The sequence below is a fragment of the Motacilla alba genome, chromosome 5 (genome assembly GCF_015832195.1).
Source record: "Motacilla alba alba isolate MOTALB_02 chromosome 5, Motacilla_alba_V1.0_pri, whole genome shotgun sequence".
Lineage (NCBI taxonomy): Eukaryota > Metazoa > Chordata > Aves > Passeriformes > Motacillidae > Motacilla > Motacilla alba.
Window position 1 is genome coordinate 60,549,339 of NC_052020.1, and position 22,255 is coordinate 60,571,593.

Sequence of the window (22,255 nt, forward strand, 5' to 3'; positions counted from 1 at the left end):
TAAAACCTTTTTCATAGGTTTATGAAGACCTTTTTCACAGGTTTATTAACCTTTTCGTAAGTTTACAAAGACCTTTTGTAGATTTATTAAGACCTTTTTAAAGTGTATTAAAGCCTTTTTTTACATTTAATAAGACCTTTTTTAAGTGTATTAAAGCCTTTTTTTAACATTTAATGAGACCTTTTTTAAGTTTATTAAAGCCTTTTCCTACGTTTATTAAGACCTTTTTTGTAGACTTACTAAGACTTTTGTAGGTTTATTAAAACTTTTTTGTAAGTTTATTGAGACCTTTTTTCGTAGGTTTGTTAAGACCTTTTGTCAGTTGTGTGAGGGCTCAGGCTGGAGCGGAGCAGGAGGGATGAGGGAGCGACTCCTGAGGGCTCCGCGCTCCCTCATGGCCGCGGCTGCCGGAATGCTGCAATCGTTCTGGCCGGACACGGCTGCCGGAATCCTGGAATCAATTCCGGCCGGACACGGCTGCCGGAATCCTGGAATCGTTCCGGCTGGAAAAGCCTCCGTGCCCACGGCTCGCAGCCTGTCCCGCCGCCCAGAGCGGGCGGGCAGCGCCGTCCCCTCACGGCCCGCCCGCCATTTCCTGCCGGGGCGGGGCCGCGCCGCCTCAGAGCCGCGGCCATGGCGGGCTTCGTGAGGGAGCTGGAGCGGCGGGCCGGGCCGGCGCTGCGGCTGGAGCAGCGGGCGGCCGGCGGCGTGGGCTGTGTGGTGTGGGACGCCGCGCTGGTGCTCGCCAAGTTCCTGGAGACCGGCGCCTGTCCCCTCGCCCGCCGCCACGTCCTGGAGCTGGGCGCGGGCACCGGCGCCGTGGGCATCATGGCAGCCACGCTGGGGTGAGCGGATTCCCTGCCCGGCGCCGTCTGCTCCCTCAGCCCCTTTGGATTCCTTTAAACCCTGTTTGCTGTGCTGTGCGAAGTGTCCCCTGCCATTGCTCTCTAACCACGTGTGTGTATTACAGGGCGAACGTGACGGTCACAGACCTGGAGGAGCTGCAGGAGCTGTTGATGGTTAATATTGAGAATAACAAACACCTGGTCACAGGGTCCGTCCGAGCCAAGGTACTGAAATGGTTTGTATGAGCCTTTATTTAATGTCTCTGTTCAGCTTTAACGGGGATTCTGCGTTCAGGTTGAAAAACCTGAAGATGGGATATAGGGAATTGGGTATTCTGGCTGGGAGGGTGGGAAGGTCCTGGTACAAGTGCCCAGAGCACCTGGGGCTGCCCCTGGAAGTGCCCAAGGCCAGGTTGGACAGGGTTTGGAGCAGCCTGGGACGGTGGAAGGTGTCCCTGCCCATGGCAGGGGGAGGAATGGGATGGGATTTAAGTTCCCTTCCCACCCAAACCATCCTGGGATTCTGTGATTCTGCACTGGGTTCTTAAATAGCTAAATAACTTCAGAACATCGCTGTGAGAGGGAAACTTAATATGAGAACACAGTAGTTAACTTTATGCTCAGTCCTTTAGTATGTCTTATTACTAAAACTTCTTTTCACTTCTTGTTGGTTTTTCCTTTTTTGTTCTTTTTAGGGGTGAAGATGTAACGGAATTTCAGCCTCCCCCCGATTATATACTCATGGCTGATTGCATTTACTATGAGGAGGTAAATGAGGACTTTGCTAAACCCCTACAGAAAGGTTTCTCGGGAAGGGGGTGGGATCAGTGTGTTTAGTATAAGAAGTGTTCAGATAAATATTGTGCTCATGTCATGGTCCCTGTGGTTTATAGGAAATAGGTAGAACAAAACTGGAAAATGCATTTTTAATAGGTGTAAGGCCATTTGATGTAGAACCAGAGACTATTTTTATGTTAAAAATCCCAAATTGAATGTTTGTGCCTCCCCCTATCCCTTTTTTTTAACATTGGGAATGGTGGAGCAAAATGTGAACTGTTGAAATCATTGGTAAATGAAATTTAAAAGTGCTAAGTGTGTTGTTTGGCTTCTCCTTACTCTTTCCTTGGGAAGGCTAAGGAGAAATCCTGCCCCAGCTGAGTGGTTGCTGTACTCTGCCTCGTGTCCTCAGCTGGAGCTTGTAGGATGTGCACAGAAAGCCGAGGGAAGCTGCAGGAAAGGGGAAATAACCTGACAAACCCCCTGTCCCAGTGCCCTTCCAATGGCTTCACCAGCCCCTGGCATTGAGTCCCTGCCTGTCGGTCCCATTTCCCTGCACTGTGGTCTGGATCTGAGCCATCCTCCAGGAATAATTGAGAAAACTCTCACTTTGGAAACACGCTGAGGAATACTCATTTTTGTGTGCCTCAGGGAAGTGCCCGCTCAGCAGTGTGGGATGTTTCTGGCTTGGATTCCAGTTCACTTTTCTTGGTCAGCCTGGGAAATTCTTCTCCTGTGAATCCCCTTTTCTCCTCTGCTTCCCAGTTTTTCCCCCCATATTCTTCTTGTCCCAGTTCAAGCACTAAAAATAACTAGCAGAAAAGTGAAACTGGGAGGCTCTCTCTTGGGTGAAGGCTTTAGCTGGAGGGTATCATAACCAGTGGAATGCACTCAAAATCCACGTGGGAAATGTTTGACCTTTTTTGGGCAGTCCTTGGAGCCCTTGCTGAAGACCCTGAAGGACCTGACAGGCCCTGACACTTGTGTCCTGTGCTGCTATGAACAGAGGACTGTGGGGAAGAACCCTGAAATTGAGAGAAAATACTTTGAAGTAAGTGAGTTTTAAGCACATTTTCATTTAGGCTGCTCCTTTGAAAGCAGAGGGGAAATGCAAAGTTTTGCTCAGGAACTCAAAAACTCTCCTGAGTGATAGAGGTGCTTCTGAAAAAATTCCTTCTCTCTAATGAGAGCCCATTAATGAAGTGTTTTAATTGAATATTCCAGCTGTATCTCGTGTGCAGGTGAGGAAAAGCAGCACAGGGAACACCTGTGGGGGGATGATGGTCAGTGCACATTTAACTCTGCACCTGTGGTGACTGCCGGGGAGCAGCTCTTGTGCAGGAGGGCAGGATTATATATAATAACTTTAATATTACAAAAAAAGGGAAAAGAAGAGAATTCCAGGGGATTGGTAGCTGTTAATCAAAGCAGCTGTTTGATGATTGGTGCCTCACACTCTTGTGGGGCCCTGGCAGTGAGGAGGGCTGTGCTCAGCTCTGCTGAGGTGCTGCTCCCACAACAAGCAAACAGGGGTTGGTGTTTCTGGCTGATTTCTGCCTTTTTTTTGTGATTTATTTCCTTCCTTGCCAGGTTCAGCCCAGGCAATCTGAGCACAGCCCAGAGCTGGTGCTGGGGGATTTTAGACTGGTTTTTTTTCTCTCCTCTCCCTTTCATTTGAAGGGGTTGGCAGACAGGCAGGTGCTGTGGTTTAGCTTAGCATTTTAGGGATTGAAGCAAAATCATGGATTCACAGAATTTTTAGGCTGGAAAAGTCCCCTGAGATCAAGTTCATCCATCCCCCAAGCAGTGCCAAGGCCACCACTAAGCCATGTCCCCAAGTGCCACATCTACACATCTTTTAAATCCCTCCAGGGGTGTTTTGCCACAAGCTTCAATAGATTTTTCTGGAGTATTGTGGGTGTCTGTAGCTTCACGTTAGTGCTGGAGTAGTTTCCGTGAGGGTGAGGTGCTGCTTGGGGGGCATGTCTGGAATGGTTGTGGAACTGCTCTTTGTGGAACAGCTGCTTCGGAGGGACTTTGAGCTGGAGACAATTCCCCTGGATCGGCACGACGAGGAGTATCGCAGCGAGGACATCCACATCGTGAGCATCCACAGGAAGCAGGCGGTAGGTCCACAGAATCCCAGGATGCTTTGGGTTGTTGGGAAGGGACCTTAAAGCTCATCTCACTCCACTCCTGCCATGGACACCTTCCACTGGACTGGTTCATGGCACCAGCACAGCAGCTGCTGCCAGAAGTTCCCAGAGCTGCTGTTTCCTTGGCACAGCGTGAGCACTCCAGAGATGGAGCTCCAGACTGACTGTGACATTTGGGACCCTGTGGAACCATGGCCCTGCTGTACAAAGGAGCTGCTTTGTTCCCAAACCTGGTGCTCCAGGTGCCAGCCTTCCTCTTCAGCACTGCCTTTGAGCTTCACTCTTCTGCTGCTTCCATGCACTGGTGGGGTGGGATCTCCAAGCTGGAGTTTAGAGGCACCAAAGTAATCAAAATAAAATGCCTGGTGCTGCTTTTGGCACCGTGGGCTCTGCCGTGCCACCCTCTCCCCAAAACCAGGCTCTACATGTGATACTCAGCAGCTGCCAGGATTGCTTTGATCGTTTTGGGGTTAACTGATGAAGCATGAAGAAAATATTTTGCATATTGTGATGGCACAACGTGCAGCTCTTGAACAAAATCAGGCCGCTTAAAAACCTGTCATCTGTGTGAAAATCTCTTGACAGAATTTCCCATCGTGAGATCTTTGAGCACAGGATGTGTCCCCTGGCAGAGCTCTGGAGCAGCGGGGATGGGATAACAGCACAGAGGGACTGGCTGCCGTGTGGTTGTGACTCATCTGCCCCGAGCAGCTTCTGCCTGGCCGACTCGGCAGCCGAGGTGTCTGCCAGCGCCTTGCCAGCTGCGGGCTGGCCGCGTCTGCGGCCCGGGGAGGCGGGCAATGGAGCCGGAGCGGCCCCGACGGCGCGGGGCGTGTGCTGGTGCCTCCGCTGCGGGAGCGGCGCTGCCGAGCGCTCACCGCGCTGAAACCGCCCGGAGGGGAAAGCCGGGAGCGGCTCGATCGGCCGGTCAATAAAGCTTTGGCACGGGAGTTGGGTTTCGGATGGTGGGTTGTTCATTCATGCTGTGCCTCCTGTGTCATTCCCTCCTGGGAGCTCATTCCGGGAGCTGGCGCTGTCGTGGTGGTGGTTCCTGCACAGATAAAACATTCCTGTGCAAAATCCTTCTGCCTTCTGTTTTCACCTGTGCTTTTCTGGTACAAAGATCTGCAGTGTTCAAGTTTGACACCTTCAGGTTGTTCTGGTGAGCGGGTTCCTTGTGGCTGTCAGTGTTTCTGCCTCTTGGAGCTCATGGTGGCTTAGAGGAGGAGTTTGCAGGAATTCTCACTTTTCTGTGGCGGAAGCAGCTGTGGAAGTTGGGTCTGTGACAGAGGCACGAGTTTCTGTGGCTGAGTTTTCTCTCAGAAGCTGGGGGGTTGGGAAGAGCTTCGTTTGCAGGCTCCCAGGAGTTTCCTGCACCTGCCCTGAGCTCAGGCTCCCTTTATCTCCAGTAAGAGAATTCCTTGCAAACTTCCCACATCCTAAAGCACTGTCCTGGCTTGCCGAGCACGGCGGCGATGATTAGCGAACGCGAGAACCTAATTTGTCAAACCACACGTGTTATTTGTTACCTTGTTATGAAAAGAGCTCCTTAATTACCCACTGGCCTGCAGGAAGGGATTTTCTGGAATGTTTACACCAACGTGGCTTCCCAAGTGGAAGCTCTTATTCCAGGAAAATGAGGAAAAGATCCCCAGATCCCAGCAGTGGTGGGGATGATGTCCCAAAGCACAAAGGGATGATGTCACACTGGGACACGCTGGCACCCTGCTTGGTGGGGGGGTTGCAGAGGAGAGCAGCCTTTCCCCGGGGTTTGGAGCTGATGGAATAACTGTTTTATCTGCAGGACGTGTGGTATCAGCACTTCCTTTTGCACAGGGCTCAGATCTCTTCTTCAGAAGAAAAAGGGAAGAAGTTGTGCTTTTTCTTCCCTGCCGGCTGCTGCTCTGCTGTGCCCTCAGCTCTGGGTCTGTGTCACTCAGGCTGTGACTGTCCCTGAGTGACAGGGACCTCGTGGGAGGGGGCTGGGTCGTGTGACCCCCTGCGTCACCTCCTGTCGCCGGCTGAGGGGGATGTAAAACCCAGCTGCTGCTGCTGCTGCTCTGCAGCTGCGAGAGGAAACCGCCACTAACCGGGGCAGCAGGGCGGGGCCCCCTGTCCCCGGAGCCACCACGTGAAACTGCTGCTTTTTGGGGACAAAAAGGGCTTTGGGAAGGGGATGAGATCCTACTGGGGTTCAGTTCCACCGTGTCTGGAGACAGGGCTGCCTGCTCTGAGCTAGGAGGGTGTGGAGCCCTCATGGAAAATGGAATGCGAGGCAGGTGGTGATCCTGCCTCTTGCCAACCTCTCTGTTCTGTCACCTGTCCTCTTTGTCCCAGTTGGACTTGTCCTGATTCCTTGGAGAGTTTTGGTGCCACTTCCATTAAACAGGGGCTCTTTGGAGAAGTCTGGCTGTGAGAGTCAGGCTCTGCCTGGCCTCTGGGGCACAGCAGCTGCTCTGGAGAACTCCTGTCCCTGGCAGTCCCTCCTGCCATGCCAGCCCAAACCTGTCCCAGCTCTCCATGAGAGAGAGCTCATCCCTGGGCTCTGCCTCCAGGCTGGCTGTGGTGGGAACCAGCAGCACCAAATCCACCATGTCCCAGCTGGGTACCCAGCCTGTGCCTCACCTTGCTGAGATTTGTCCTCGCAAGAGAGGGCAGGAAACCTCCCTGTGCTGCTGCTGTGGGAGCTGGTTTAGTGTCACAGGCAGAGACATTTGGGAGTTTGAGGCGTTTGCCTACAGTCATGCTTAAATTGTGGATAATTTCCTGGCATGGCTTCAACACCAGCCCAAGCCATGGGAAACTGCGTGGGCTGTGGTGCAGAGGTCACACGTGATTGATTTTCCTGGGAGAGCCTTGGCGCTCCTCTGCTGGCTCAGCCCGCAGCCCTGGAGGGAGCTCTGCCCTGCCCTGTCCCTCTGGTGACAGCAGTGGCAGTGCCACCATCCCGTGGTGCCTCTGGGGCTCTGCTGGGCTGCTCACTGCTGGCTGTGGCAGCTGCTGGAGCTGTTCCAGCTCCACTTGGATCCAGGGCTTGCAGTCCAGGAGGGAGCCCGGTGTGCAGTGCCAGCTCAGCACCCACCACATCAGTCACTGATGGCTTCTTGCCGTGGTATCAGGCACAAACTGCAGGACCCTCAATGCTCCAGGGGTATTTTTCCCTTTTCTAAGACAAGCAGGAGATGCAGGGTGTTTGCCAGGAGGAGTGCTGGTGTCCGGATCTGGCCATCCCTGAGTGATTGCTGGTGCTGCTGCAGAGCCCCTGGGACTGTGAGGCCAGGCCTGCTCCCACTCATCCCTCAGGGCCGGGGGCTTTGCTTGGGAAAGTGTTCTCCCCAGCTAATTGTTTTCTGTGGCCTGTAGTCCTGACAGATGGATTCTCCTCTTAGAAACGGACACTTCTTGCCTGCAGCATGAAGGAAAAGAGTTTTTATCCCTGTGGGTCTGCTCCTGCTCCCCCAGCTGTGTGGGCTCCCAGTCTGTTAAACGGTGTCTTGGGTTGATTGTGTGGCTGCTGCTGTTGTGCCACTTCCTGAGCCCCAGCCAAGGAGCAAACAGCGCAGTGACAACGGCAGGGTGACAATCTCTCAGCAGCTCAGTGACAGGAGGTCACATCCAGGGGCCCTCCCATCCCTGCTGCAGCTGCCCCCCCACCTCATGGGGCCCTGGGAGGTGGGCAGTGCCTGGAAGGCATGGACCAGGGGGAATGGCTTCCCACTGCCAGAGGCCAGGGTTAGTCTGGATGTTAGGGAGAAATTTTTGGCTGTGAGGGTGGGCAGGCCCTGGCACAGGGTGCCCAGAGCACCTGGGGCTGCCCCTGGACCCTGGAAGTGTCCAAGGCCAGGTTGGACAGGGCTTGGAGCAGCCTGGGACGGTGGAAGGTGTCCCTGCCCATGGCAGGGAGTGGAACAAGATGAGCTTTGAGGTGCCTTCCACCCCAAACCATTCAGGAATTTCATGATTTCAAACCCCAGGTGTTTTGGCAGCCCAGCCTGGGGGATGGGGACACTCCTTGGTGACAGCGGTGGTGTGGATGTGGCTCCTTGGCCCAGCACTGCCCACGAGTGCCTGTAGGGTGTGTGGGGTGCTGGGAGAGGGATCCCAGCCTTCCCCTCCTGCAATGGTGTCAGTTTGATCTGCTTGCTGCTGGTGCAGCGTCCTGTCATCCCGGGGTGGGGAAGCCGTGGGACCGCAGTCTTGTGGTCTCCTTTCACATCCTGAAACAAAACAAGGAGAGTTTCTTTTCTGAGGCCATGCAAACCGTGAGGTTTGTGCAGCACAGGGGCCCTGGAGCTCCTGTTCCTGCACCCGGGGGCAGCCAGAGCTGTAGTGAGGAGCCCTGAGCCCGAGCCCCAGGGAGTGACCAGGACCTCCAGGGTGATGGTGGCCCGAGTTTGTGTCCAAGTTTAATGTCTTTTTCTGAGGATTAGCTTCTCCCAGCCGCCATTCCGTGTGAAATGGAAGAAAGATGGCAATGAGCAGAGAAAGTGGTGACTGAGATTCTGTCAAACTGTTCTGGCCTGTGGAGATATTTTTGGAGGATGTTTCCCGAATTCCCCTGTGGGATAGTTGTCTGGGTTCAGCCCAGGTTTCTCCCATCCCTGTGAGCCATGGGACCTCATGCCCGGGCAGCACCTCCATCTCCAGCCCTGTAATTATCCTGTGCCAGTTACTCCTGCCCTCACCAGCTCCCCTGAGGAATGTGGGAGCAGCCGAGGGCTTATGGGGTGACTCGGATCAGGAGGTGAAACCGGGCTCCTGCTTTGGTGTGCCTGTTTCTTATTCCTCTTGTGCTCCTGGATTTGCTTTTTTGGGTTTATAAAATAAGGAAATCTATAAAACAGGGAATGCTGTGGAAGTGAGAAGGCAGCGGCGGGCAGGAGGGAGGTTGGGGGTGCCTTGGGAAGCAGCCGGGCCGGGATGTGGTCCCTGGTGCCCTGCCAGCACCAGTGGAAGTGCAGGACAGCGCCGTGTCCGGCGGCCAGCGGGACGGGGAGGACGCGTGGCAGAGCAGAGCCCTGTCCGCGCACGCTGCCATGAGTTCACCCGTTTCCTTCCTCTCCCTGCGACCCGGCGGAAAAAAAAGCCACGTTTTACCCTCTGGAGGAGGATTTGCTCAGGGTGATGCAGCGCTGGCAGCCTTGAGGCCGCATCCCGGCACGTCCCCGTCCCGGCCTGTCCCTGTCCCTGCGTGTCCCCCGTGCTGAGCCCGCGCTTCCCATTGTCCCCGAATCCTCTGACTCATCCGTCTGTGCCCCGCTCCGGCGCAGTCCCTGGCGCGTGGCAGCCACCGGCTCACGGCGTTTCTGTTCCCCCTGGGGGACAGCGATCGGCCGCTTCTCCTCCCGCTCTGCCCACCCCGGCTCCGCAGCAGCGCAATCCTGGCCCCACACCTCGGAGCAGGGCTCTCCCCTGCTTGGGATCCCTGTGCCCAAAGCCCTCCGCTTTGTCTCTCTGCATCCACAGAGGGCAAACAGTGCCCTGCTTTGGATCCCTGCACCCAAAGCCCTCCGCTTTGGCTCCCTGCATCCCCAGAGGGCAAACAGTGCCCTGCTTTGGATCTCTGCTTGGGATCCCTGCACCCAAAGCCCTCCGCTTTGGCTCCCTGCATCCCCAGAGGGCAAACAGTGCCCTGCTTTGGATCTCTGCTTGGGATCCCTGCACCCAAAGCCCTCCGCTTTGGCTCCCTGCATCCCCAGAGGGCAAACAGTGCCCTGCTTTGGATCTCTGCTTGGGATCCCTGCACCCAAAGCCCTCCACTTTGGCTCTCTGCATCCCCAGAGGGCAAACAGTGCCCTGCTTGGGATCCCTGCACCCAAAGCCCTCCGCTTTGGCTCTCTGCATCCCCAGAGGGCAAACAGTGCCCCTGTGCCCGTGCCTGGATGTCTCCCTGGCTGCTCCCTGCCTCTCCACACACATCCGTGCCCTCATGCCAGCACCAGCTGCCCTGCCCAGAGTGGAGCAGGGAGCCATTCCCAGCGCAGGCTCTGGGAACCTGCTGTGAAGCTGTGGATGAAGCTGGTGACAGTTTCTGTGGGTTTTGCTCCCCCTGCCCAGCCCTGATGCCTGGCGGGCTCTGAGGGCCGGCAGGGTTGTGTGGAGCAATGTTGTCCACACTTCCTTGTGGACTCCCAAGCTCCAGCCACTCTTGCTGAGTTCAGGATCCCCTAGGATGCCTTAAATAATAAAAGAAAACCCCAGAATTAACCTAGAACCGCTGCCCCAGGCTGCTGCTTCACCCTGCCGAGCGTGTTCAGGTGCTAAATCCAGCATGGCTGGTTTGGGGGGCAGGGCATCACTTTCTTGGGGAGTGCACCATTTTTGGGTAAGTACATCAATGTTGGGATGCTCATTTTAGGGAGAGCAGCATGGATTTGGATGTTGCTTCCCACAGTATTTTCTTGCGCGTGCAGGACCCTGAGACATCCAAGAGCCCTGGCAGGAGAGGAGGTGAAGTGGGATGGCACAGGTGGGCTCTGTGAATCCCGCAGGAGCAGGAAGGCTCCCGCTGGAGCCAGGAGGTCCCCAGGGAAGCCGAGAGGATCCCACCACCCACACCATGGCTGAGTCACTCCTGCAGCTTTGGCACACTCAGGAGAGTTTAGCACCCACCACCCCATGTCCTCCATCCCATCCATGCGCCCAATTTCCTTTGGATTTGAGTGCAAGGAAGGAGTTAAGCAGCTACAGGCTTGTGTGGATTTGGGCCAGATATTTAAAGATCCAGGGCTGGGAAGGGAAAGGGGAGGTGTGATACTCTCCAAACGCTCCCTGCAAACACCTCAGAGGCTCCCAGTGCCGGTGCCGTCCCCGCGCTCCCGACAGCGGCTGCCGGGGGAGAGGCACAAAATGCCTTGCTGCTATTTTTAGCCCTTCCACGGTGTCATTAGAATAATCTGGGATTGGAGAATGTTGCTGTGTAAGATTGCCTGGAAGGTAGAACTCAAAATGTGAAGGTTTGGGATGCTGCAGGGTTGTGGTGATGGGGATGGAGAGGAGACGCATGGCAGTGGTCCAGTGGGAGCTGCCCAGGGAGCACCGGTGGTGACAGGGACGATCCGTGCTGCTGTGACACAGCAATTAATAGGCACGTCCTTAATTACATCCCAGGAGAGGGGGTTTAAATAGAGATGAGGCACCTGCCAGGGTGGGTTATCCAGGCCAATGGGACGTGCTCAGCCCTGGGCCAATGCTGGGGACACATTTGCAGCCTTGTCAGTGGTGCCACCAGGCTCCTCACCCTGTCCACGACAGTGTCCCATCAGTGCAACCCTTGCGAGTGCTGTCTGGAGCTCCATGTGTCGGGAATAAAATACAGCAGGGAGAGCTCAGCAAGACCTTGTCAGGGAATGTCCTGCTGAGCCAGGACCAAACCAGCAGAAACTGCACCCAGAAGTGGCTCCCTCTGAGCCAGAGCTTGTACAGCAGTCACAGCCCTGGGCACTGGCCCAGCTCGCAGCCACCCTCAGCCCCCCTCGGGTCACCTGCCCTCATCCTCCTCCTCCTCCTTTGCCCCTTGGACAACTTGGCAAAGTCCAAAGCTAAACATTAGCTCAGGTGTGGGAGCAGCTGCCAGTGGTCAGTGTGCCGCCCGCAGCCTCCCCTGGCCGGTTGGACCTCGTCCCCTGTGACTCAGCCTCTGTTTCCACGTGTTTCTCCAGCTCATTTAAGGCACAGCCTGGTCCTTCTGCAGCCCCTGGGGCCACCCATCATTTATTCACCTTCTACCCAATCTGTGCCTGGAAAAGCAGCATCTCCCTGGCACGTCCTCTCTGCCCCCACCAAAGCCCTTCCTCGTTGTTCTGTCGCCTTGCTCCTCTCCTCCTTTCTATCCCAGCAGCTTCACCATCCCAAAATTATCTGATCTCACATCCCAGCTGCAGCTTGAGTTCAGCCTGGAAAGCTGCAAATCCAAACTGTTGGGTTTTTCTTTTTCTTTGCTCTGGTTCTGGTTGGGAGTTCACTGGGACCATCCTGAATTCGTGCTACCTTCATGCTGAGTCTTTTTTTCTTCTTGGCAAACAAGATCATGGGAAAAAAACTTGGGACCCTTGGGAGCGTGGCCAGGTTGGAGAACATCCTTCCAATCCCCAGCCATCCTCCATGCCAGGTTGGAAGTGGACCAGAGCATCTTCCTCTGCAACCAGACATGAAACAGAGCTCAGAGGCTCATGGCAAACCCTGAGCAGGTGGAAATTAAGTCTTGGAGGCCGAATGGGACCCGCGGGGGTGTTTGGAGTGGGGTCTCGGAAGCCGGTACCACAACCAAGCCAACTGGGAAAAAAGAGTCACCCCCAGCAGAGCGATTGCCACCAGCCCCAGACCACCTCCCTTCCCTCACTCATGGCCAGACACAGCTCCCTCCTCTCAGAAAGTCTTTTTTTTGGGAATAAACCCCGCTGAAGGCAGGGATGGCTCCTCCACCCCCAGCGCTGCCGCCCCACCCGGCCGTCCCGCGGCTCCCTTGGAGCGCCGCTGGAGCGCGGGCCTTGCGCGGTTAATTGGATTTGGCCGCTGCGACAGAAGGGCCGGGGATTAGGGTGAAGGGGAGGAATTACAGGCGGGGGCGGGAGCTGCCCTCGGGGTCTTTTGTCCCCGAGGATTATTGGCAGGGGCTGAGGACAGGGTTGGATGTTCAGGAATTGCGGTCGGTGTGATGGTGGTTGGTGTGGTCGCTTTGTCACAGCGCCGTGGGTGGCCATGGGCAGGGTGTGGGGGACACGGGATTGACCCCTCCATGGACAAAGCTGCAGCTCTCCTCAGGCTCAGAGCTGGAAATGAAGGATGCTCCAGGTGCCTTTGTGGGAAGGAGGCTGCTCTGTCCTCATCCAAACCCAGGGTTTGTCCGATGCACTGGACACAAACACCTAAAAAGTGTTAAACTAGAAAACAAACAAACAAACAAACAAAACACAACAACTTGGTGGTGCCAGCATTTGGGATTTTTGGCAATTCCTGGGGTGAGGAGAACACTGGATATGCTCCAGGTCATCTGGGAGCTGATAGACCAACCAGAGCATGGTTTATCCAACCAACCCAAAATTCAGAAGCCAGTGTAGGTGAGAAAGCAATGTAGGACAGTAGCTGGAAGCCACCAAGTCACCTCGCTGCTCAGAGACCAGGCATCCCCTGGATGAGGCTAATTTATGCTGTGGCAGTGTGGGAATTCCAGAGGCAAATCCTGGGGGCAAATCCCAAGGATTTGGTGAGGCAGCAGGAGCCAGCTGAGGCCGTGTCACCCTTTATCTTGGCAGGGCACTGCCATCCCCTCCCTCCTCTCTTATTTATTTTGGGACACTGGAGAGAGCACGGCTCGTCCTTGCAGCCACACTGCTCTGCAGAGCCCAAATCCATCCGGGAGAGCCGGGAGCTGCTCGGGGCAGCCGCAGCCGTGCAGGGCAAGTTGGAGCAGTCCGGGAACAGGAAATACCTGCTGCACCTCATGGCAGGGATTACGGGCGTGGCCAGCGGGGCGTGGATGCCACGGACTGAGAGATTCTGCTCCCAGACCCTGCTCCCAGACCCTGCTCCCAGACCCTGCTCCCAGACTGCTCCCAGACCCTGCTCCCAGACCCTGCTCCCAGACTGCTCCCAGACCCTGCTCCCAGACTGCTCCCAGACCCTGCTCCCAGACCCTGCTCCTAGACCCTGCTCCCAGACCCTGCTCCCAGACTGCTCCCAGACTGCTCCCAGACTGCTCCCAGACCCTGCTCCCAGACTGCTCCCAGATCCTGCTCCCAGATCCTGCTCCCAGACCCTGCTCCTAGACCCTGCTCCCAGACCCTGCTCCCAGACTGCTCCCAGACTGCTCCCAGATCCTGCTCCCAGACCCTGCTCCCAGACCCTGCTCCCAGACTCATGGCTTCAGCCATAAAAAAGGAGGATGAGTGACCAAGGGATCAGGAGAAGGGGATGCCCTTTGTACCACCACAGCCCAGGAGCTGTGGGAAGAAGCACCAGCGTGCCTGAGGATGGCCAGAAATCTCCTTTTCCACCCAAATCTCATTTTCCACCCAAATCTTCTTTTCCACCCCAATTCCCAGCTCACAACCAATATCAACAGGCCTGGCAAAGCCAGGAATGTGATTTCACTCAGGGAAAACTGGGTTATTCCATAGGGGTGGGATGGCGACACGACAGGCTCCGGGCTCCGGTGTGGGCTCTGCGGTCAGCCTGAGAATCTTTGGATTTTTCCTGCAGGAGAGCAGGGAGGTTTCACACTGCCCAAGGCGGTGCTCAGCGTCCACCGTGCAGGAGTTAATTGGGTTTTCTTTATGTTAATTGCGAGGGGAAGTGAAGAATGCCCTTAATTAATTGGAGGGCAAATCAGCCGTGCAGAACGGGCCGGATTTACCAACCCATGCACAAAAATCCCGGCTCTCCCCCTTGCCATAGCAACGGGAAAACGCGGGGGATTCTGCTCATTCAGCCAAAAATCCAGCTGGGATACCCTCCTGTGTTACCCTCACTGGTGAACAGGCCCTTCCCAGGGAAAATTAAGACTCCAAATAATATTTTTTGGGCATTAAAAAACTCCTGGGGAGGTCTGGCTGCATGGAATGGTTGGATTTGCCTTGTGCTGAGGGGCCTTGGTGGGGTTTGATGGGACCTGGAGGCATCGTGTGAGATCCCGTGCTGAGCCCTGGGAAGGTTGTTTGTTCCAGGAGGGATGTGGTTCGCTCCAGGTTCTCCCACCCCTCTTCCCACTGTGACCTAAATCCATCTGCATGAGAAGAGGGGTGGGACTAACATGTTCCCCTCTGCATAAATAATAATAAAAAAATCTGCCCTAAAAAAATGACACAATTCACTCTTGTGAATCAAACTTTGGGAGCAGGGAAAGGCTTTGGAGAGACCCCAGAGCTCGCCTCCACAGCCGCTCCCAGTGGGAAATCAGATGTTTTCTCCACTTCCATTCCAAGCCTGAAACATCTCTGCCGAGACAGCTGGTTCCACAGGTCCAAAAAAACACCCCTGTGTGAGTATGAAAATCATATTGAAAAGAGCTGAAATTTAATTAGGTCACATCCTTGTGATCTGGTGATGCAAATCAGCGCCTGGCACACCGAGGCTCTGCCTGGAAAATGTGACAGCCCTTAATGAGGAAAGCACGCCGGTGGGATTTCCCTCCCGGGCTGGACAGCTGGGGGAAACATCAGGAAAGCTTTGTATCCCTCTGGATTGCTGTCAGCTGAAACCCTCCTGTGGGGCTGCTCCTGGCCTGGAGCAAACCGGGGCTCCCGCGCGGGGCTGCGATGCTCGCGGGCATCGGGATGAATCGGTCCCTGGATTGGCACTGCCATTCCCTCTGGAGCTTGCCCAGGGAGGCCAACGGGCACTGCCAGCCCCCAGCTGTGGGATGTGGGTCAATATTGACCCTCTGATTCATCCATACCCACTCTGGGTGCCATGGATTGCTGCAGTTTGTGGTGCTGAGACTGACCCCCCAACATCTCCGTGCTGGGGCTGGTCTCATCTTCCTTTTGGGGAGAAAACCCAATGTTTTTTATACCTGCTGTCCAGGACATGTCCTGGGTGTAAATCCATGGGGAGAGCTCCCCACAGGACCCTTGGGGGATTTCTCATGATCCCCCCATATCTCTTGTTGCTTCTGGGATCAAACAACTCTCCACTTCCAGCTTTGGCTCTGGAAAATGAAAGGAAAACCTTCTCCCAGCCCCAGCAGCAGCTTTTCCACCAGATTCCCGTGATCCAGCCTCCTGCAACCCCACTTGAGATGTCTCAGATATTTTACACACACTTCTAAGTCTCAGTTTGGGAGGAGAGAGCCAGGCCACAGCTCCATTGCTTGGCAACAGATTTCCTTCCCAAAAATCCCACCCCAAACCCAAGTGTTAAATATAATTCAGTGGGAAGGCCCGCAGGCAACGCCCTGAGAACGCTGCTGGGGCAGCCTGAGCTGTGAGAGCTCTGTGGAGGGGATATTTTGGGAAGAGGGAAGTTGGTGCTGGGAAGACACGGCTGGGAGATGAGGAGGTGCTCCCAAGGCTTCACACTCGTGTAAAGAAAGGGCAGAAATGCCCAGATCCAGTTCCTGAGTCTCCCACAAACCAAGACAGGATGGTGTGTCTGCCCAAAAAATCACATGGCAGCTCTCGGAGCCACATCAGAGCCTGCTCTTCCCTGCCATGAGCCCCCAGCAGCCCAGAGAAACTGTGGCTGCCCCTGGATCCCTGGAAGGGTCCAAGACCACTTTGGACAGGGTTTGGAGCAGCCTGGGATGGTGGGAGGTGTTCCTGCCCATGGCAGGGAGTTGGAACTGAGGAGCTTTAAAGTCCCTTCAAAACCAAACCATTCTGGGATTCTGGAATGTGTAGTGTCATCAGGTTTATCTGATCCATAAAATCTGGGATTCATTCAACATAGAAACAGATAAACCCTTTCATTTATTTTTATATATATATATATATAAATACATATAAATCTTTGAAATTGGAGCCAGTAGCAGTCTTTGGGGGTTTTTCCCCCTTTCCTGAGCTCACCCCCAACATAGAAATAGATTTAGATCCAATTTAGATCCACGTTTAAAGGCATTTCCATCCAGCTCCGGGCCTGAGCACGGCCCCACGCATGGACCGCAGCCAAGCTGAGCGCGTTGGATGTTGGCTGTGCTGCAGAAACATCATCCCATTCGTCTTTCCAAGAGCTCCAAGCTGACAAAGCAGCTGGCCTGGAAAGATGCTCAGGGAGCTCCAGCCCTGGATCACCCAGCCCTGGCAGCTGGGAAGAGCTGCTGGTCCTCCTGCTCCAGTTGGCCTTTTCCAGCTTTATTTTGAGGGAGCAGCACCGATCCCACCAAAGCTCGTGGAGAGGTTTGGGACCTGCTGGAGGATGCCAAATCCCCAACCTGCTGCTTCTGCTGGGGAATGGATCCTGCAAACCAACACGCCACGTGAATCCCCCTTCCAGCCCAAACAAGGCCTTTGCCAGCACAAGCAATGCCAGCACAGCTGGAGTCTGGATTTCCTTGTGTGTTTGGGAAGCAGCTTCTTATCTTGCATTAATTGCTTTGTTAATTACCCTCATCCCCCTCGCAGCGTCTCTGGGGGAGTGCCGATGATGCGCTCATTGGCCACGCCGGATCACCGGGGTTTTTTTTTCCCAACCCCGTTTATTTATTAGCTGGAATTACCTTCCAAACTAACAGGACTGAATATTTTTGTTCCACTTGGCCAAGACTTTACAGACCGTGGAGAGGCAGAAATCGCTGCCACGCACCCACAACACGGGCAGAGACAGCGAGGTCGGGGACGGGGCAGCCGGATCGGCATCCCAAACCCAAAGGGACCGGGGCAAGCGGCAGCTTGGGCACCGTTTTTCCTCGGTGCCCCTCCCAAAAGCCTGGCTGTCGGCACCGAACCGACCCCAGACACGCCGTGTGTGCACGTACATTCCTTGGCCATGCGATCAGACCGGAAAAGATTGCCTTCAGCCCGGGAGCCGCAGCGGGAAGGAGGCTGGGAAGAGCCGTGCAGTCACCGGGGCGGGAGCGCTGCAGCCTCCAGAAAAGCTGCAGTCAACACTTTTTTTTTTTTTTTAGGAGCCGTGGTGCTAAAAGAGGAACCGCTGCGGGACGCGGATGGAAAGGCTGATGGGTGTGGGGGGGAAGTGCTGTTATTTTGGCAAAATCCTCTTTCCTCACGCAGATCTCCTCACGGGAGGACTTTGTGCAGCACGAGGCCTGTCCGTGAGGCCGAGCCCATCCCAGGATCCCGCTCCCGGGAGCCCGGACCGGGCCCGGGACCGCTGCCACCGGCACGGCCGAGTCACAGAGTGCCCGAGAGCGGCTCCCCACCCAGCTGGCTCCCGGGCCAGCGGGGCAATCCCAAAGCACTTCCAGGTGGGAACCGCAGCCCGATCCAGACACCATCCCCACGCTCCCACCGCGTGTCTGGAGGGCAGCAGAGTCCCAACCCTCACAGGGAGTCTTGCTCCAGTCCCCCAAGCCTTGTGCTCCAGATCCCACTCTGCTCCCACCGAACAGCCCCCTGAGCTGCCCTTGGGAAGCTCGGCCTCCCCAAAACAGCTCCAGCCCCCGACCATCAGGAATTTTGGCAACACCAGCGTGGTCTAGTGATGGTGTCTCAGCTCCAAGCATGGGGTGTTTGGGCAGGAATGAGCTCTGTGGCTCCCTGACCAGCCCTGGAGCGGGCTGGGATGCTCGGGAGCTGTGCAGGAGCGGGCTGGGATGCTCAGGAGCTATGCGGGAGCGGGCTGGGACAAGAGGTGTGGCAGGAGTGGGCTGGGATGCTCAGGATCTGCGGAAGGAGCGGGCCTGAGCGGGCTGGGATGCTCGGGAGCTGTGACAGGAGCAGGGCTGACCAGGCTGGGATGCTCGGGAGCTGTGCAGGAGCAGGGCTGACCAGGCTGGGATGCTCGGGAGCTGTGCAGGAGCAGGGCTGACCAGGCTGGGATGCTCGGGAGCTGTGCAGGAGCAGGGCTGAGCGGGCTGGGATGCTCGGGAGCTGTACAGGAGCAGGGCTGACCGGGCTGGGATGCTCGGGAGCTGTGCAGGAGCAGGCTGGGATGCTCAGGATCTACGGAAGGAGCGGGGCTGAGGCCCCGGTTCCCCCGGGATGGAACCGGCCTTCCCTGCTCCAAGAGCCCATCCGCGGGCACGGAGCGCATCAGTCACTCACCGGTGCCGCACCGGAATTTGCATAATTCCAATTATGTTTCCAAAACAGGGAACAGGCTCTGACAACAACTCCGCAGTGCCTCGAACAATCAGAGAAGATGGGAAATCGTCTCGGACCCGATGGCCCCGCAAGCGCCTTCCGCTGGCACCGAGTCAGCGGCGGGACCGCGGCGTGGGAAAGGATGCGGCAGTCCGGCTTTGGCCATCGAAACCAATGGATATCAACGTGTTTGAGGAAGAACGAGCCTCCCCCCGGCACTGCTCTGCCTCTCTGTCCTCTTGTCCCTTCATCCTCCACCCCCCGCCTCCCCCAGGGCCATCCCAGCCGCCACAGCTTCTGCCTTTCCCACTTTTCCCCTCGACCTGGAGGCAAAAGAAAAGCAGGCATGAGGGAGCCGGCTGTGAGTGCCGTTGGTGCGTTGAGCCATCGCTGCCCACGAGGATTTTTAATCTCCGTGAGTCACCTCTCCCTCCCTATCTGCATCTGCAAGTGCTCCGGCCTGAACTGCAGCTTTGGGAACGGGCTGCTCCGGAGCCACGCGGCTGCGGCTGTCCCCGAGCCTTCCCCGCTGCCACCGCGCACATTTTTAGCAACCTGGGAATGCCGGGGAGTTGGCAGATGTTAAACGAGTCCGCAGATCCCATGCCTTAAATAGCACCTGGTTTCCCGGGGCGGATGCTGGGAGGTGGGATAGAGCCCAGCAGGAAGCTGCGGCTGCCCCGAGCCTCCTCTGCAGACTGCGGGACCGGCGGCAAAACACTCCGGGGCTGCCGTTTAATTGCCCGCGGTTAATTGGCAATCCAAGGGAGGAGGAAGCTGCAAGGAGAGACGTCAGTTCATAAACCCTCAAGTGTTGGGGAGCTCCAGATTTTCCGAAGGCCCGAAAGCAGCCCGGCTGCTGAATAATGCATCAGGCTGCCGAGAAATTGGCAAACAGCGGAACCAGTTAATCCACAGATCCCTCTCGGATGCCAGCACTCCTCCGGTGACAACGTGATTAACCAGTTTCACTACTGGGAGCGTTTCCGGGAGCTGGAGAGCCTGGAGAAGGCAAGGAGGAGCTGTGGAGCCCCTTCTCCCCCATGGCACAGCGGGGCTGGGGGACACTGGAATGGTGAGGAGTGAAAAAGCGAGTGTGGCATCAGAGCAGGAGCTTCCAGGCTTTGACCTGGAGGCCTTAGGTCAGGGAAACCCACAGGTCACTCCAAACGAGGTGGAAAAGCTGCAGCTCATCCTGGTGGGGAGATGCACCCCCTGCCAAAAAATCATCAGAATGGCCATGATGAAATTAAAAGCTGGGAAGTTTTGGTGCTGTGGTTAAAAGTGTAACCTCAGATCCAGGGGAAAACACAGAGCAGGATTTCTCTGTGAGGCATCAGCCAAACAGGCAGGGCAGGAGCAGATCCGGAGATTGCAGGCAGCATTCCTTAAAGGAGAACAGACCTCTGCCCTACTCCCTGCAACATTCCCAGCCCTCCCTAGAGAGGCCAGAGCACTGTGGCCAGGAGCAGATCCAAAGCAGAGCTGCAGGAGCAGCCCAGGAGCATCACCAGAGCCCAGCCTGGACGGTGAGCCTGGCCCTCAAATGCCACACACTCAAAATGTTTGGAGGCAAGGGCTGGAGGACTTTGGACTCATTAATGGGTCCAAGGCTGTAAGACGAGCCAGAGATCCAGGGACAGCTCGTTGGCAGCCAGTCAGCTCCTTCCACCTCGCAGCACCAGGGGCCGGTGGCTTCCACAGCAGCCCTTGCTGAGCTTGGCTCTTCTTCCAGCCAGCAGATGCCAGGGAAGATCATCCCAAACCTTTGTGCCAGGCAGCAAGGAGCCACGAGGACACCAGCAGTGTCTGTCCTGCTGCTGCCCCTCACCTCCCTACCCAGATGCTCCTGTTTTCAGCGCTGATGTGAAACCTGGTCTGTTCTGAGTCATCACAGCCCAAAAAACTCGTTATAGTGAAAATATGAGTAGATCCAGAATATACAGGATGGAATTTGAACACTTCACAGACATTCTTTGGAGGCAAAGGTAAAGCCAGCTCCCTGCTGGCCTGCCAAAGCTCCCTCTTGGCGGTGTGAGGCGGGTGCTGGGGTTGGTTCCAGCCAGGGCAGCAGCCTGAAAGCCACAAAAACACGATAGGAAAAGCTTCCTGGAGAGCTGGGTCAGTTCCAGCCTAATCCAGCCCCTGTGGGGAAAGGCATCCTGGCAGATGTTGAGCTAATGGGATAACTGCGGGCACATCCCGCTCCAGCGGTGCGTGGTGGTGGGAAGTGCCCAGCCTCGGGGTCCCGCTGCTCCACAGGAGCCCCTTCCTTCCTTCCTAGGGGAAAATGTACAGCTGTCCTCAGGGCAAAAATAACAAATAGCAGCAGCACGGGGACTTTGCAATCCCACGTTGCACTCCCAAAGTGCAAAGTCTCCCTTGGAGCAGGCACACGGCGCTGCCCAGTTAGGAGCTGTCAGCACCAGGAACTCGAGCCTTCATGGAATGAGCTCCTTCCCCAGTCAGCTTTGCAGGAATGGCAGAGGTATTTTGGGGCTGGATTGGCACTGGGTGCTTCCCTCTGCTCCTCTCTGTCCCCTGCAGTGGTGATCCAGGCAGGTGCCTTCCTCTGATGGACCCTTGTGGATGAGAATTGCTGCAGCTCAGCCACAAAAAAAGCCAAGTGGTCTTCCCAAAAATCCAGGATAATCCTGGGTAATTGCTTCCCTGGCTTCTGAGATCTCCCAGCCAGCCCACCCCGTGTCCTCCTCTCCTGTAACTACAGAGGCTGCTTGAGGTTTTCCCCCCAAAATGTGAAATAAAAATGCATTCTCACAGAACAGCTCAAGAATCATTGGGTGCAATGCAGTGTTTGCTGCAGCTTTCCACAGGTTTTCATGCCTTGCACTGATGAGAGAGAAAACCTCCCCTCCTGCTCCATCAGAAACTTCAGTGAAGCCAGCGCCTGGTCCACGCAGAGGAAAATCCATTCTAGGCACAAGCATGGGGATGATTTCAGGAGTTCACAGCATCATAAAATCCCAGAATGGTTCGAGCCTTCAAGCCCATCCAGTGTCACACCAGCCATGGCAGGGACACCTTCCACTGTCCCAGGCTGCTCCAGGCCCTGTCCAGCCTGGCCTTGGGCACTGCCAGGGATCCAGGGGCAGCCCCAGCTGCTCTGGGCACCCTGTGCCAGGGCCTCCCACCCTCCCAGCCAGGAATTCAGGCTCTTTTCTACACCTTGGCTCCCTCCTCTTCCCTGTTTAAGCACCAAGGGGGTTTTCATCCACTGAAAGGCAGCTGGAACACTGGGATCCTGTACAGATCCAGGAGCTCTTGGTGGCACCCCTGGGGGTTGCTCTCACCTGAAAACTCCTAAGGAAAACAAAGTGTTCTGAGTGTTACCAATTTCCAAGCATCACCAGTTTCCATCTCACAGGACACCCATTCAATCCTGCTGAAGCGTTTTTCCCAACTAAAGCTGTCTTGGAAGATGCCACTAAAAAAACCAGGAACAGAGGAGTGAAGTGCAGCCTCTGGAAGGGAAAACTTGAGGCAAAGCAGGGCCCAGAGCCTGTTAAACCACTGTGAGACTCAGCAGTGACTCACATCTTGACTTTTTCCCCTCCTTTCTTAAGGAGGCCAGAGATACCTGTTCTTAAGCAAGAGCAGAGCCACTTCCTGGACAACCCCCAGCGCAGCCCATTTCCCGCCCGTACAAACCACCCTGCTCAGAGCTGCTGGGGCTCTGACTCAGCCCTGCACCCTCCAGAGCTGGCACAGGATGCAAATGACGGCACTCTGCTCTTGGGGTGCTCCCACCTTTGGAAGG

General features: G+C 55.8%; 1 protein-coding gene across 2 annotated transcripts; it reads left to right on the forward strand.

Moving 5' to 3' along the window:
• Positions 1 to 367: 367 nt before the first annotated feature.
• Positions 368 to 4,728, forward strand: VCPKMT (valosin containing protein lysine methyltransferase). Of its 2 annotated transcripts, XM_038139631.1 has the most exons (7): positions 582 to 845; positions 971 to 1,081; positions 1,541 to 1,613; positions 2,274 to 2,357; positions 2,554 to 2,673; positions 3,644 to 3,748; positions 4,364 to 4,728. In XM_038139631.1, the coding sequence occupies exons 1-7, from the start codon at positions 634 to 636 to the stop codon at positions 4,376 to 4,378; spliced, it is 720 nt and encodes a 239-aa protein (XP_037995559.1). In that variant the 5' UTR covers positions 582 to 633; the 3' UTR covers positions 4,379 to 4,728. The 2 variants fall into 2 exon arrangements, with proteins under 2 accessions (XP_037995560.1, XP_037995559.1); XM_038139632.1 differs by having other exon boundaries at positions 368 to 845; positions 3,644 to 4,728.
• The last annotated feature ends 17,527 nt before the right edge of the window (positions 4,729 to 22,255 follow it).